The sequence below is a fragment of the Mus musculus genome, chromosome 15 (genome assembly GCF_000001635.26).
Source record: "Mus musculus strain C57BL/6J chromosome 15, GRCm38.p6 C57BL/6J".
Taxonomy (NCBI): Eukaryota; Metazoa; Chordata; class Mammalia; order Rodentia; family Muridae; genus Mus; species Mus musculus.
This window is the reverse complement of record NC_000081.6, coordinates 44,710,514-44,726,638: the sequence shown is the minus strand read 5'-3', so window position 1 is coordinate 44,726,638 and position 16,125 is coordinate 44,710,514. Positions and strand designations below refer to the sequence as shown.

The window sequence follows — 16,125 nt, the reverse complement described above, 5'->3', positions numbered from 1 at the left end:
ATTATACATCACCGTCATTGGGAGTGGAAATATCGACATTATCCCCCAACGCTGCTCTCTTTTTATTATTGACGCCCTGGACATCACCAAGACGAGGGACATCAGTATTCCCTTGGACACAAAGGTATAGAAAAGAAACAATCTTTAATATCTATAATAATTAAATTCCAGCCACGTGGTAAGGCGGAAAGTACAGGGAGACCCCTCTGTACTGGGCCAAATAAGTTCATTTGCTCATTAATGGCTCTGAGGTCATGGAGCAGTCTCCACTTTCCTGACTTTTTCTTAATTACAAAAATTGGAGTATTCCAAGGTGAGGTAGAGGGTTCAATATGGCCTAATTTTAATTGTTCCTCTACCAGTTGAATCACAGCTTCTAGTTTTTCAGAGGATAGGTGCCATTGAGGAACCCACACTGGGTCCCCTGTTTTCCATGGTATGGGTCGTGCTGCCCCAATGGCCGCTAAGGAAAACCCAGACCCTGTCTGTCTTGGTTTCCATTAGGTGAGATGGGCTCTATCCTTCCCTGTTCTTGATGTCCTAACCCTTTTCCTTCTTTATAACCCATCTTTGCCATGATATTTTTTGCTTTAGCTGAATACCCTCCCGATGGGGCGTTTTCATTGGACAAAATAAGGCCCAAATGCTGCATAATATCCCTTCCCCAGAGGTTAACCGGGAGTGGGAGCACATAAGGTATGAATTTCCCTTGCTGTCCTTCAGAGGATTCCCACGTCAAGGCAATGGAGCTTATAGTGGGACATGATTGATATCCTAGGCCCTGTAATGAATGAGATGACTCTGTGGTGGGCCATGCTTTGGGCCACCAATGTGTAGAAATTATACTTTTATCTGCTCCGGTATCAAGGATGCCTTCAAACTCTTTTCCGTTGATCTTAAGGCGGAGCTTAGGTCTATCATTTAAAGATACAACCAAATAGGCAGAATCATTTCCTGAGGAGCCCATTTTCTTTATCTCAGGTCCTGCAGATTTTTCCCTGGTATTATCAGGGAGGAGCAGCAGCTGAGCTATCCTATCTCCTTTACTAATAGAAAAAACGCCCTTAGGGCTTGAGCACAGGACCTGTATTTCAGGGGAATGTTGACAATCCATAACTCCAGGGTGGACTACTAAGCCCTGCAAGGTGAGTGAACCCCGGCCGAGAATAAGGCCCATGGTTCCCGGGGGCAAGGATGGTATAGGCTCCACTGGCACCGGCTGAATACTCATTTGAGGCATTAATAGGAAGTCGGAGGCGGCACGCAGGTCCACCCTTGTGGGTCTTCCTGGGTCGCCTCTCTGACTGCTTCCTGGGTCCTGACAAACCGGTTCCCATATCTTTGAGGGCCCTGGGACCGAGGGCCCGATGACCCGTTTTTTGGCACATCAGTTGATTGACTATCAGGTGGGGGAAGGACTCTGCCCTTTATATCCCTCACAGAGCGACACTGGTCAGCTCTATGATAACCCTTGCCACACTTAGAGCAAAGAGTGAGAGTCCCTCCCTGTTTATCTGGAGCTCTGCAATCTTTCTTAAAATGCCCAGGCTTTCCGCAATTAAAACATGTCCTCTGATCATTTCTGCTCATGGAGCGGTTCTGAGATTGGAGGATGGCGGCCGCTAAGCCTGCATTGGTGAGAGGTCCCCCAAGCTCTCGACAGACCCTGAGCCAGTCTTGTAAGCCTTTGTTCTTTCTTGGGGCTATGGCCGCTCGGCACTCCTTTGTGGCTTGCTCATAGATTAGCTGTTCTATCAGAGGCGCAGCTTGCTCTGACTCTCCAAAAATACGCTCTGCTGCCTCTGTCATTCTGGCCACAAAATCTGAGAAGGATTCCTGAGGTCCCTGGATTATCTTTGTTAACTGCCCAGTGGTTTCACCTGCTCGAGAGAGCGCCTTCCAGGCCCTAATAGCCGTGGAAGAAACTTGGGCATAAGCTCCCCAATGGTAGTTTGTTTGATCAGCAGAATAAGCTCCCTGACCCGTTAACAAGTCAAAAGTCCAATCTCTCTGCTCTGGAGTCAAAGCAGCTGCGTTTGCTCGGGCCTGCGCTTGTGCAGCTTCGTGCCAAAGCGCTCTCCATTCCATATATTTGCCCATACTAGGGAGAGCGGCTTTTACAACCGTTTGCCAGTCGGCAGGAGTTAGTGCCATGCCGGCAAGCCTGTCTAACTGCACCAAGGTAAAATTAGCATTGGTTCCGTATTTACGGACCGACTCGGCAATTTCTTTAATTTGTAAGTATTCTACCGGAGCGTGGACACGCCCACCCTCGGCTCCTTCAAAGACCGGAAATGCCTGTTGTATTTTCCTTTGTTCCTCTCTGGGAATGAATGAGTCTGCGCACTGCCTCTCTGCGCAGGGCTGACGCACTACGCAGGGCGGGGACTCCGCATAGGGCGGACCTTGAAGCCGACTGCCCTGAGGCCAATCAGCAAACTGGCCTTCGCCAGCCGCTTTTGGCTTCCTTAACTGATTAGCTAGCACTTTACCTGGCTGGTACCCTTTTTTCTCATAATGAGCTGCTTCTTCCTCCCAGTCTGTTTCTTCAGAGGAGAATTCTTCATCTGCTTCAGAGCTACTAAGAGCTGGCTCCCCGAGCCCATCCAGCGATGAGCACAGGCTCCTTTTCCTAGAGACCTCCGCTAATTGATCTTTCTTCTTTTCCCTTTTTCCTCTTTTTCTTCTAATCTCTCTCCAGGTATTCCTACCTAACCTTAACTTTTCCTCGGGTTCAAGACCCTTGGAAAGGCCTGTATACTTATTTTGTGTACCATATTTCCTCTTTGTTCCTACTCTCTCTCCCCGCTTTACTTCTGATAGCTTGTCCTGAATTTCATCTAGAATCCTCCCTGCCTTAACCACTTGATAACATGTGAAAAGGAACAAAAGGGCTTCTAACACTAGAAAAAATTCAAGGCCAAACATATTCCACTTTACTTCTGATAGACTGTCTTGAATTTCCTTAGAAAGTTCAAGATCAGACTTACCTCGTAAAGCTGTACTCACTGGTACTCTCGTTCCCCAGCTGAAAAGTTCTGAATTCATACAGTTGAATCCTTCTTAACAGTCTGCTTTACGGGAACCTTTATTACCGCGACCCGCAGTTCTGGTTCTGGAATGAGGGATCTTCCTTGCGCCAGTCCCGAGTTTTTTCTCGTCCCGGAATTCGGCACCAATTGTTATTAGACGCGTTCTCACGACCGGCCAGGAAAGACGCAACAGACCAGAATCTTCTGCCGCAAAGCTTTATTGCTTACATCTTCAGGAGCCAGAGTGCAAGAAGCAAGAGAGAGAGAAAATGAAACCCCGTCCCTATTAAGGAGAATTTTCCTTCGCCTAGGACGTGTCACTCCCTGATTGGCTGCAGCCCATCGGCCGAGTTGACGTCACGAGGAAGGCAGAGCACATGGAGTGAAGAACCACCCTCGGCACATGCGCAGATTATTTGTTTACCACTTAGAACACAGCTGTCAGCGCCATCTTGTAACGGCGAATGTGGGCGCGGCTCCCAACAATAAATGTTCCATTTGTAAACACATGATTGTCAATTTATAGATTATGCAGACAAGTTTAGAAGTCAGTAGCAATGGGAAAAAGAAGGCTCACTCCATTTAATAAGATTTATTTATATGTACAGATGTTTTGTGTACATAAATGTAGTATATACACATATGTACCATGTGTGTGCCTGGTATCCACAGAGATCAGCAGAAGGCATCTGATCCTCTGGACCTAGAGTTACAGACTATTGTGAATTGTCATGTGGGTGCTAGGAATAGAACCTGGGTCCTCTCCATGAGCAGCAAATGCTCTTAACCACTGAACTACCTCTACAGCCCCCAATAACTACATCTCTTTAATGTATATGTAATCATAATGTCAGTTCACAATGGTAGGATTGAATATAAACCCAAAGATCAATAGCTTGACTTTGCTGTTCTTAGAATGTGACTGTAAATGACAACTGAGAGCATTTTATACAGAATTTCGAAAGTGAGTATTATCTTCACCCAAACTGGTGAGAGCAGACAAATAGCCCCAGGAGGACTTGAAAGGATAAACTTTCCTTCAGAGCTACACAGAGGAAATCCCTCAGGTACTATGGGTGACCAGGTGATTCTCTGGCACATGAAGTTCACAGTCTATCCTGACCATAGCAAAAAATGATAGATCTGTTCTCTCACAGTTACATTCCTTTGTTAGTGTTGGTTCCACTAGAAAAATCAGGCAGATAGTACTGGCCACTGTGAGCACCTGTTGATCTTTTGTATGTTTGCTTGCATTTACTTCTCAGTTGAGACAAAATGTGCAAATGTGGTGATATACACAAGTTCTCTCTGGCTTCTTTGTAAGTTGAATCAGGTTGCAGAGTGGACCCAATAATTGTGAGCCCCTTCAGTGCCAAACTTTGGCACATATTTGTTAAGAAAACTCTTCCTATGGCTATTGTTTCCCCAACCACAGTATGGTATGACAAATACGACAGACCTTGTTGGGTGCCTGATGCTGCCTGTGCCCTGGACTATTCACTGCCTGACCCTCCTACCTGCCCTTGGAGGTTGGAGGTGAGATGGCTCCAGGTGAGAAATACTGCAGCAAGCTCATCTGAATGCTGCTGCAAGCTCCTTTAATACCCTCCATCCCTGTAGGTCCCAGGAAAACATCTCTTCTAAACAACAGTTCCTGATTGACTGACATTGTCTGCCTCAATCCTTGCTTTGTCAGACAGTCTTCAATTAGGTCCTCCTCTAGGAGATGTCTTTGTAGCTATGCAGCCTCTGGTGTTTCTCCTATACATAGTGATAAAATGCTTTTAGGAGGTACCCAGAGTCCAAGGTTGATTTATGTATTTATCTTCTCAATCCTTTTCCTGGATATAAGGCTGTAAATACCGATGGCAAGTGGACCACGGACTCCAGGTGAACAATTGCTACTGCCTCTCCCATAGTGCCCCAAGTGTTACATCCTAAATTTTACCTAAACTGTATATAGCACTTACTTCCAGCAGCTGGTGAAGTCACTACTGAAAAAAAGATGCTCTGTTATGCATTTTTTTACTCTAGAAGAATGTCACAGAGCCAAGCAAAACATGTTTGATTCCTATTTATTTAAAACATAATTTCAAAAGCTTTTCTAGACACTCATTTCCCAACTAGAAATCACTTAATTTTATCCCTCTGATTCTGTGTACTTTCAAGAAGAAAGAAAGACATTCTACACCATAAATGTTTATTTGTCTGAATACAATATCTTTTTAAAAATAATTAGTGGGTCTGATTCACAAATAAATCATTGCAAAGGCAGTAGGCAATTTTGAGTGCTCTGACCACATTCATTTTGAATTCATCTCCTTTAGAATGGGAAAAGTTTCTCTTAGGCAGTATACAGATATATGTATTAATTGCTGGAATCTGACCCAGTAAGCAAATTTGCACCCTGAGAGAGGAGCTCTGATTTTTATTTTCACTGAAACAAGGGCATGCAAATGGAGGGGAAGGCACAGATAGCATGTGATGGGATAGCTGGACAGTCTCAGCCCATAGAGGGGCCCACCTCTGGGTCACAGGGCCAAAAGTTACTGGCAACTAAGGAAGGATATAGCACATTTGCAGACACAGTGTGCTAACTACCATTCACTTCTAGAAACAAATGTTCCCATGCGAAGTAATATGTCCAAAATTTAAAAAAAAAAAAAAGCAATAAATAATACATTGTCTTGACGTGCCAAGTTCATTTTGTTCCAGGAACTGGGATATTTCATCATTATAATCAAGTAGAAGCCAGAAATGGGGCAATGGTGATCCCTTTTTAGAGAAAGCCTAGGCATGACTCGTGAAGTCCTTAGATTTCATTCAACCCCATTTCCATGCCATCCTTACTCCAGCTGTGGAGACCCAGGATAGCCAGTGGTGGATGGCACATCACTCGTGGTACTCTAACACTCATAAAAACTCAATAGTTCTAAGATTATTAGTGGTATGTATCATCTTACAAACTTTCATTACGTTGGTAAAGTAATGAAATTTCTGAAATTGAAATCAAAATAATTTTCTTTTGTAACAAGGAGTTAAGTAATAAAAATTTAAAATTTTGCTGAGTATGTGTATGTTAAAATAACATTAATTTGGTCCTAAATTCTCATGTAATTCTCACTAGAGTTTAAATTAATGAATCTGCCATCCTAAATACTTTAATAAATAAGGAAAGCATTTGTAAGAGACAACAATGTGAGTTTTCTGGGTTTTTTTGTTTGTTTGTTTTTTTGGTGTTTTTCGAGACAGGGTTTCTCTGTATAGCCCTGGCTGTCCTGAACTCACTTTGTAGACCAGGCTGGCCTCGAACTCAGAAATCCACCTGCCTCTGCCTCCCGAGTGCTGGGATTAAAGGCATGCACCACCACCCCACATGAGTTTTCTGTTTCTTAATAGGTACCTGTACTGGTCACCCTATAATGTACCCATTAGCTTAATACAATGAATGACCTTAGTTATATTTAGCTATAATGAAACAGTATTTATTTTCCCCATTTACTACAAGTAGGAGTAGATCTGTTTGGACTATTTTTGGTTGGATATATGTGCTTATAATATAATGACTTTCTGCTTCTTTGAACTTTTAAACTCAGAGGCTCACAGGAAATTCTGCTAACCAGCTGATGAGCCATGTGATCAAAAAGCTTAAGCAATGTCAGTAATATTCAAGTCATTTTATTTTCCTAACAAAAACAGTTCTGAGAAGTACATGCTAATTACCTTGAGTTTTTCTTCTGAATTTTAAATTACTTACCCAATGCAAGCACCTGTGGTCAGCAAGGCCCGATGGCACACACTTCCCAGTGCTTGGGGGGAAGGGAAAGATGGATTTCTGTGAGTTCCAGGCCAGCCAGGGAAACTTAGTGAGACTTTGTCTCAACAACAAAAACAAAAACCAAAAACAAACAAGCAAAGCCCAAAACTAAAATCTGTGGACAAATATGAACCAAAATTATACTATATGAAATATTCAAGTAGACATATGCTTTAAGTAAGAAATGTATGTTTCAGACGTCTTTATGATGAAAAGGCTTATATGGTATGACTGGCTGGTTTTGTGTCAACTTGATACAAGCTAGTGTCATCAGAGAGGAAAAAGCCTCTGAGGAGAAAATGCTTCCATGAGATCCAGCTGTGAAGCATTTTCTCAGCGATGACCTGGGGAGAGTGCAGCCCATTGTGGGTGGCTGATAGTCCTGGGTTCTATAGGAAAGCAGGCTGAGCGAGCCTGTAAGTAGCACCCTGCCATGGCTCCTGCATCAGCTCCTACCACCAGGATCCTGTTTGAGCTCTTGTCCTGATTTCCTTTCATAATGAAAAGCAGTATGGAAGTGTAAGCCAACTAAACCCTTTTGTCCCCAACTTGCTCTTTGGCCATGGTGTTTTGTCACAGTAATAGAAACTCTAACTAAGATAGTATATCTTTAAGTATTGCCTTAAAACAGTATTTTCGTTGCCAATGTGAGTGGCCAAAGTATGGAAAAAAGCAAAAGAAGGATCCTAATAGCCATGCCCAGTTTACTTGGGTCCTACAAGTCACTCATTCATGCGCATGTGCAGACTTCATAGCTGGCTTCCCTGTGCCATGACTCAAAACTCATGGATTTCTGTCTCCTAGATGACACAGGTTGTCCCAGCAGCCAGTCGGTATCGCCTGTGAAGACTCCTTCAGACACAGGGCACAGTCCCATTGGCTTTTGCCCTGGAAGCGATGAAGACTTTACCAGGAAGAAATGCAGGATTGGAATGGTTGGTGAGGGAAGTATTCAGTCAGCTCGTCATAAAAAAGAACCCAAGGGAGGCATCATAAAGCCAGGTAAGTACCCTTACCATTCATATTTAAAAATCTATTTCTTTTATTTTTTTAGATTAATATAATTATATGAGATTATATATGTGTATTTATATAATTAAATTGTATATATTTTATGTATAATTAAGTTAGATTATTATATAATTAAATATGAGATTATAATATAATTAAATTCCCACTTCCCTTTCCTTGTCCTAAACCCTCTCATATATCTCTTTGCTCCTTTTCAAACTCATGGCCTCTTTTTATTCCATTAATTGTTTTTACATACATATATGTATCTATATACATATATCTAAATACATCTGCCTGGTCTGTATTATATTATATGTGTGTATGTTTTCAGGGATGACCATTTGGCATTAGATAATGAATTGGTGTGTTCTTCCTTTAAGGAGATATAGTGCAGTAAGAGATTTCCATCCAAAACCTGTCTATCAAGTCAGAAATGACTCATGTACACAGGACCCAGAAACCTTTTTAAAGGATGTAGCATGTAGAATATTTAATGCAATAGTTGCTAGTAATTAAGTATAGCGTGTAACCATCATAGACATGTTTTTGTGTGCGTGTGTTTGTGCCTTAGGATCTGGTTTATTAAGATGTACGAATACTGATTTAATGACTCTTGGCCAAAAGTATCACTGGAGACAAACCTTCTGATTTCATTGCTCATAGGCACTAATACCATCTAAGAAAATCTTTTGTTGATCTTTTTACTTATATTTTCTCAGTCAACTACTGTTTCAAACATTGTCATTGTGAGAATCCCTGCTGCTTTTGAATGGAGCCCAATTCTGTACAGTAACTTCCTTGTATGAGAAAAGTTGCCTACACTGTCTCTGAACTTTGGGCTGAGTAAATCTGTCCCTCTCATAAATATAAAGAGAGGAAATCCAGGAAGCAAGACCCTCAGATGACTCTTACAATTAATAAAATGCAGAGACATAGGCTGTTAAAATTCAGGAAGGTCCTGCTCTTAGGTTAAAATAAAGTCATCTGTTACCCACAGCCCTACCATACCCTTAGCCAAATCTGACCTTCAGTTCTAGATGTATGTTCTAATTTTTTTTTAAAAAGGCAACTCATTAAAACCATACTAGTTTATTAAAATAGCAAGCAATTAGTGGCTATCACTTTGGGGATCAGGAACTCTTTATTTTAGGTCCATTGCTCTAGATTTTGGAACAGTGCTGTCCCTACGTCAGCAAGTAGTCCCTGAAATGCCCCTGAGGTCAGTAGCATAAAGAACAAATAATGGCCACTGGGATTGTGATGTAATCCAGTAGAGAAACCTGCCAGGGAATGCAGGAAGGGCTTGGAAAGGTGAATAACAAGCAAGCAAGCAAGCCTGCTCTTTGCCAATAGAGCCCTGTGGTGCCCTGGGCAGGAAAAGCCTTCCTGCCAAGCAAAAACTCCTACTGGAAACTTCTGAGAGACCATCTGTCATTTGGGCTTCTGTTGTTTCCTAACGATGCAGATTTAATTAAAAGTTGCATCAAAGAGTGAAGCAAAGCATTGCTACAGTACTGTTGGATGGAGAGCCTGCTTTCCTGCTTTGCTTTTCCCCCCACTTTTGCAAAACATGGAAGGATGCATCTGCGTTTGTCATGAGCTAAGTGTCCAGTCAAAACTTCAGTGGGAAATGGACTGTGTTCTTTGTACAATGAGTTCAACGGGAGGGCAGTGTGAAGGTGATGATCACGCGTGACCCCATTTTGAGGGAGTTTGGAATTCAAGGCAGAGCACAGTATGATAAATCTGAGTGATAGCACAGATCAAAAGGAAAGGAATGGCCGTCTTCCTCCCTGGTGGCTTTCTGAAGAATCGGGTGTTTACACCCACCACCACCACTCACCCCCTCACACATACACTATACTTGTTTGTGGGTGCTGTCAGGATTGTACACTATTTTACCCAGAACTTTCTATCCTAACTGGTTTACTGCAAGTCCATTAAAATATTCCAGTCACTTGTAGTTGCTGATTCACTACTTGGGGAATATCTTAACCCTGGGAAGAAAAGAATTCACTGACACTATTTTACAAATTAGAGTATTAAAACCTTTGTCCACAGATTGGCTAGAAAGGTGGGGAGCAGGCAAAATTACACAACTTAAACAAATAGGAATAATACAAGGAAAAACCATTAGAGGCAGTTGAAGGGATTAGAGTAGTCAGCACCAAGAAATCTACCCAGAAGCTGAAATGTTAAAATCTGCATTTGAAAGATGCCGCAGTATCTTCTTAGCCTAGGCATCAGATATCACCAGCTACTGAAATTAGAGACCTGGTTGGCTGAACTATAATAACCTCAAAACAATGGCCTAGGTTTGGTTACGTCTAGAAAAAAAAAAAAAAATCCCCACATCCAAGAGGCATTTGCTAGAAAACCCAGAAGTCAACTGGGTTAGTGATTAGTCAGCCCTGGTTCCCTTAATAGAGCCTTTTTACACCGTGAAGCCCAGATGTGTTCCTGGTCGTTTCTACTTCGGGATTAGTTTAGTGAAGTGAAACAACTACTTGGCCACTTACCTGAATCCATTCTTACAACCTCTGCTGCCAGAACACTAATGCAGGCCTGAAAATTAGCATGCAAGGTACAGCTCCAGGTGTAACACCAGGTGCAGCTCCAGGTGCAGCTCCAGGTTGTAGCTCCAGGTGCAGCTCCAGGTGTAACACCAGGTGCAGCTCCAGGTTGTAGCTCCAGGTGCAGCTCCAGGTGTAGCTCCAGGTGTAGCTCCAAGTTGTAGCTCCAGGTACAGCTCCAGGTGCAGCTCTTCCAGTTGTCTCTTTGGAATTTGAATTCCTTTTCACTATGCAGGTGAGTCTTGATTCAAAGCAATCCTTTTGCCTTAGCCTCCCAAGTGCTGAGATTCCAAGCATTAGCCACCACATTATAACTGCTATCTGGTTTTGTTGTTTTTGTTTTTTTGTTTGTTTGTTTTGAAAATGGGATGATTATATAGTTTTCTCTCCCCCAATGCCTTCCAGATCTTCTTCACCTGCTCCTGCATTCAAATCCACATACTTTCTTTCTCTCTTTCTCTCATTGGAAAACAAACAGGCATCTAAAAAACAATAATAAAATGAAAAATAAATAAAAACAAACAAATCAGAATAGTACAAAATGAACAAGCAAAACAGAAGAAAACCAGTTAAAGAAAATGCACAAGAAACACATATAGATGGAGAAATACACACATTTGCACACACAGAAATCCCATAAAAAGCCACACCAACTAAACACCAAAATATATGCACAAGAGATCCTCCAAAATTCTATTGAGTTCTTTTTGTGTTGACCATCTACTGCTGGACATGGAGCCTGACATTAAGAGTAGTTTGTGTCCCCAGTGACTATTATAGAAAACTAATTTTTCCTTTGTGAGAGTTTTCTTTTCTTTGTGTGTGTGTGTGTGTGTGTCAAAACGTAATATCTGACCAGTGAGTTTTATTTTTTTTATTATTATTAGGTCTTTTCCTCATTTACATTTCCAATGCTATACCAAAAGTCCCCCATACCCTCCCCCACTCCCCTACCACCCACTCCCACTTTTTGGCCCTGGCGTTCCCCTGTACTGCGGCATACAAAGTTTGCAAGTCCAATGAGCCTCTCTTTCCAGTGATGGCCGACTAGGCCATCTTTTGATACATATGCAGCTAGAGTCAAGAGCTCCGGGGTACTAGTTAGTTCATAATGTTGTTCCACCTATAGGGTTGCAGATCCCTTTAGCTCCTTGGGTACTTTCTCTAGCTCCTCCATTGGGGGCCCTGTGATCCATCCAATAGCTGACTGTGAGCATCCACTTCTGTGTTTGCTAGGCCCCAGCGTAGTCTCACAAGAGACAGGTATATCAGGGTCCTTTCAGCAAAATCTTGCTAGTGTATGCAATGGTGTCAGCATTTGGAGGCTGATTATGGGATAGATTCCTGGATATGGCAGTCTCTAGATGGTCCATCCTTTTGTCTCAGCTCCAAACTTTGTCTCTGTAACTCCTTCCATGGGTGCTTTGTTCCCAATTCTAAGAAGGGGCAAAGTGTCCACACTTTGGTCTTTGTTCTTCTTGAGTTTCATGTGTTTTGCAAATTGTAACTTATATCTTGGGTATTCTAAGTTTCTGGGCTAGTATTTACTTATCAGTGAGTACATATCATTTGAGTTCTTTTGTGATTGGGTTACCTCACTCAGGATAATGCCCTCCAGGTCCAACCATTTGCCTAGGAATTTCATAAATTCATTCTTTTTACTATCTGAGTAGTATTCCATTGTGTAAATGTACCACATTTTTTGTATCCATTCCTCTGTTGAGGGGCATCTGGGTTCTTTCCAGCTTCTGGCTATTATAAATAAGGCTGCTATGAACATAGTGGAGCATGTTTCTTTCTTACTAGTTGGAACATCTTCTGGATATATGCCCAAAAGAGGTATTGCTAGATCCTCCGGTAGTACTATATCCAATTTTCTGAGGAACCGCCAGACTGATTTCTAGAGTGGTTGTATAAGCTTGTAATCCCACCAACAGTGGAGGAGTGTTCCTCTTTCTCCACATCCTCGCCAGCATCTGCTGTCACCTGAATTTTTGATCTTAGCCATTCTGACTGGTGTGAGGTGGAATCTCAGGGTTGTTTTGATTTGGAGAGTTTTCAATTGTAGATAACTTCTGGGTTAGGTATTGGGGCATGTATCTAGTTCCCTTCTCAGTGCTGAGAGCTCATTTGGCTTAGACCTGTGCAGGCTCTTGCTGCCACAGTCTCTGAAAGTTTACATGTGTTTGTGGCCTGTGGTCTGTAGAAGTGTTTGTTTCCTTGGTGTCTTCCATCCTTTCAGGGTCTGAGTGGAGTGGGCGGGGTTTGATGAAAATATTGTAAGTGTTACAGCTCTGAGGGGAAGCAGACATTCCATTTAGGACTGAGTATTACAAAGTCTTTCACTCTCTACACATCGTTCTATTGTAGGTCTTTGTATTTATTCCATCTAGTGCAGGCAGGAGCTTTTCTGATGATGGCTGGGAGAGAAAATGGTCTATGAATATAGCAGAATGTTATTAGGAATCATTTCACTGCCACATCTTTATCAGAATAGAAGTATTAGGTTTTTCCCTAAGTTGTGTTGGATATGGCTTCCAACTTATGGAGTGGGCCTTAAACCCAATCCGATAGTCACTCCCACAGAGTTGTGCCACCATTGCACCAGTTTATTTACCGACAGGTCACCATTGTAGATTGAAAGGTTTGTATCTGGGTTGCTGTTTACCTTTCTCCTCAGAGGTCTGCAGAATGCCTTACAGTACCACAAACACTAGTCAGTATGGATGAAGGCTCTACATAGACACTCGCTCGACTTTCTATTCTTTGTGTTCTTTGACATGGAGTTAATTTCTTCACATCTTGGCAGCCATGAGCAAAAGACTGCAGCAGCAAAGTATGGCCTCAAGCATAGACTAACATCTGACATTAAAATAGATAAGTGGAAATATCTGAAATTAAATTTACCTTGAGGATTGGCTAGCATTCTGAAATATGGCTGATTACCAGTAATACCAACAGAAAGAAAAGCTGAGAGTTTTACTAAGTACTCACTGTCCTTGGCAAAATTCCAAGCTCTTAATTAATTTTAACATCTGTACAAAAAAGTTGATGTCATTATTCTATATTTTGCAGTTCTGAACAATAAAATACAAAGATGTTTAGTAACTCTTCCCAGATCACATTAGAGCTTATAAATCAATTTTAAATAAGGCAACTACACTCCTTACTTTTAACCACTACAGAAGTTGTAAGATCTGCCTTGAAAAATGTATGTAATTTTAAATAGAGTAGAGCACTGTAACAATCTAAAAAGATGTACTGGTGTAAGTTATAAATATATATGTATATTCATATATTTAAACACATGTTATTTATAAATATCTAAAATTTCTTATTATTTTACATTATCCAATATAGCCATGGGTACATGGTGATAACTATAGCTGATGACAATGTAATATCAGTTACTTTCAGAAGGTTGAACATAAGCTGTTTTGAAGCAAACCAGTAAAATAAATCATGAAGACAGGATGTAAACATTAAAGGAATGTCACGGTCCTATGTTATTTTCATTTAATCTTAAGTGAAGCCACTCTCTACAAAGTTTGTAGAGTACCAGTAATACCAATAGAAAGAAATCTGAGAATTTTACTGAATACCCACTGCCCTTGGCAAAATTCAAGCTCTTAATTCACTTAATTTTAACATTATACACAAACACACATATAAGTATAGAGAAACAGAAACCCACAGAATATAAAGACAACTTCTGTTTTTATACACACACACACAGAACAAGGAGAGGGAGAGGGACAGAGAGTATATGAATATGAGAATGTTTGGTGATAGAATTCAGTCTACCATTTTCTTGATGTCCTGGTTGGTTTATACTGCCAACTTAACATGACCTAAAGTTACCTGGGAAGAAGGTAGCTTCTGTGAGTTTACCTTTATTCCTGACTGATATGGGAGGGAGGACTTAGCCCACTCTGGGAAATGATATCCATAGGCCGGTGGAACTGGGGTACATAAGAAGCTGGCTCAGCATGAGCTAGAGAGCAAGCCAGTAAGCAGCAGCCCTCTGTGGCTTCTGCTAGAGGGTCCTGACATGACTTCCCTGAATGCTAGACTGGTACCTAGCATTAAAAGCACAGCAAACCTTTCTTTCCCCTTAAGTTGCTTTTTGGTCAAATATTTTATCACAGCAAAAGAACGAAGCTGGAACATTAGATAAGAACTCTAACTTCTTAGATTCTTAAAGGAAGATCATTACTTTGGCTAAAAGAGAATTTGAAGTTATTGTAGAAGGTCTCGTGCTGAGAGAAAATGTTCACAAGGCGTACAGCAGGTAATGTTTTGTGGTAGACCATTTCATACTCTCCCAGCAGGACCAAAACAGCAGGATCAAACATGTATGTAATGAGCGTACTTCAGTGTTTATCTCGATGGTTGGTTTACATATTTACTCTCATGCCTTTCTCCCATCTGTGCCTTTGATGACGTACTCAATCAAAATAATGGTGCCAAATGGACCTTAGTGGGCTTCCCCTAAGAATTAGTGAGTCATAATCCTCTCGAAGGCAACTGCTGTCCAAATCCCAGTCTCCTAGGATTTATTGCTTGGCCAGTGTTTGCAGCCACTGAGTTGGGGGACTGCCAGATGCTCACTGCTTACTCTAATGTATTAAGGAAGCCACACAGGTCTCTCATACTGAGGAAGATACAGCGGACTACTCCCACCAGTGAGCTTCTTCATCAGTCCTCAGTGTGACAGACATAAACCTGGAAATATCTTTCATATGCAAACTTGCAAACCAAGAGCTATAAATCCTGCATATATGTGTTTTAGGTTGGACTTTTTATTTCCTCCATATCGGAGAAACACTTATTAAAGAGTGTCTGCAAAAGAATGGGAATACTTGAGGAGTTCCAGTACTTACCTTCTTGGTAAAAATACATGGTTATAATAGCTTGCAGTCAGTCCCACATCCTGTGGTAACAAGAGACTGTGGTATACCCTGATACAATGAAGTAATTTACATCTATATGTGTGTGTATATGTGTGTTCATATATAGGTTTATATATGGTCATATATATGTATATTTTAGAGTGGCTCTACAGGCTGTGACCTGAGTAGTCAAACAATAGCTGTCTCCTGATGAAAAAAGCCAATGATCTGGTAGTTGTTCTGTCCACAAGACTAGATGTCTCAGTAATCCTAGTCTGGTGCTGGAATACCAAGGAACTCCTAGAGAGTTGCCAGTTTAGGAGTCACAGAGACAAAGTTCAGAGCTGAGACAGAAGAAAGGACCATCCAGAGACTGCCCCACCTGGGGATCCATCCCATATACAACTACCAAACACACACACTATTACATATGCCAGAACAATTTTGCCAACAGTACATGATATAGCTATTTCTTGTGAGGCTATGCCAGTGCCTGGCAATACAGAAGTGGATGCTCACAGTCATCTACTGGATAGAACACAGGGCCCCTAAAGAAGGAGCTAGAGAAAATACCCAAGGAGCTAAAGAGGTTGGCAACCCTATATGAGGATCAACAATATGAACTAACCAGTACCTCCCCCCAGAACTGTGTCTCTAGTTGCATATGTAGCAGAGGATGGCCTACTCAGCCATCAATGGGAGGAGAGGCCCTTGGTTTTGCAAAGATCATATGCCCCAGTACAGGGGAATGCCAGGGCCAGGAAGAGGGAGTGGGTGGGTTGGGGAGCAGGGCGGGG

At 41.8% G+C, this 16,125-nt stretch overlaps 1 protein-coding gene across 17 annotated transcripts in view; it reads left to right on the top strand.

Moving 5' to 3' along the window:
* Positions 1-16,125, top strand: part of Sybu (syntabulin (syntaxin-interacting)) — a 116,215-nt gene that overhangs the window by 61,432 nt on the left and 38,658 nt on the right. For all 17 annotated transcript variants that reach the window (XM_006521068.3, XM_006521067.4, XM_017316662.2 and 14 more), the window contains one exon: positions 7,654-7,851. In XM_006521068.3, the coding sequence (XP_006521131.3) occupies positions 7,654-7,851 (198 nt within the window). The remainder of the gene's footprint in view (positions 1-7,653; positions 7,852-16,125) is intronic.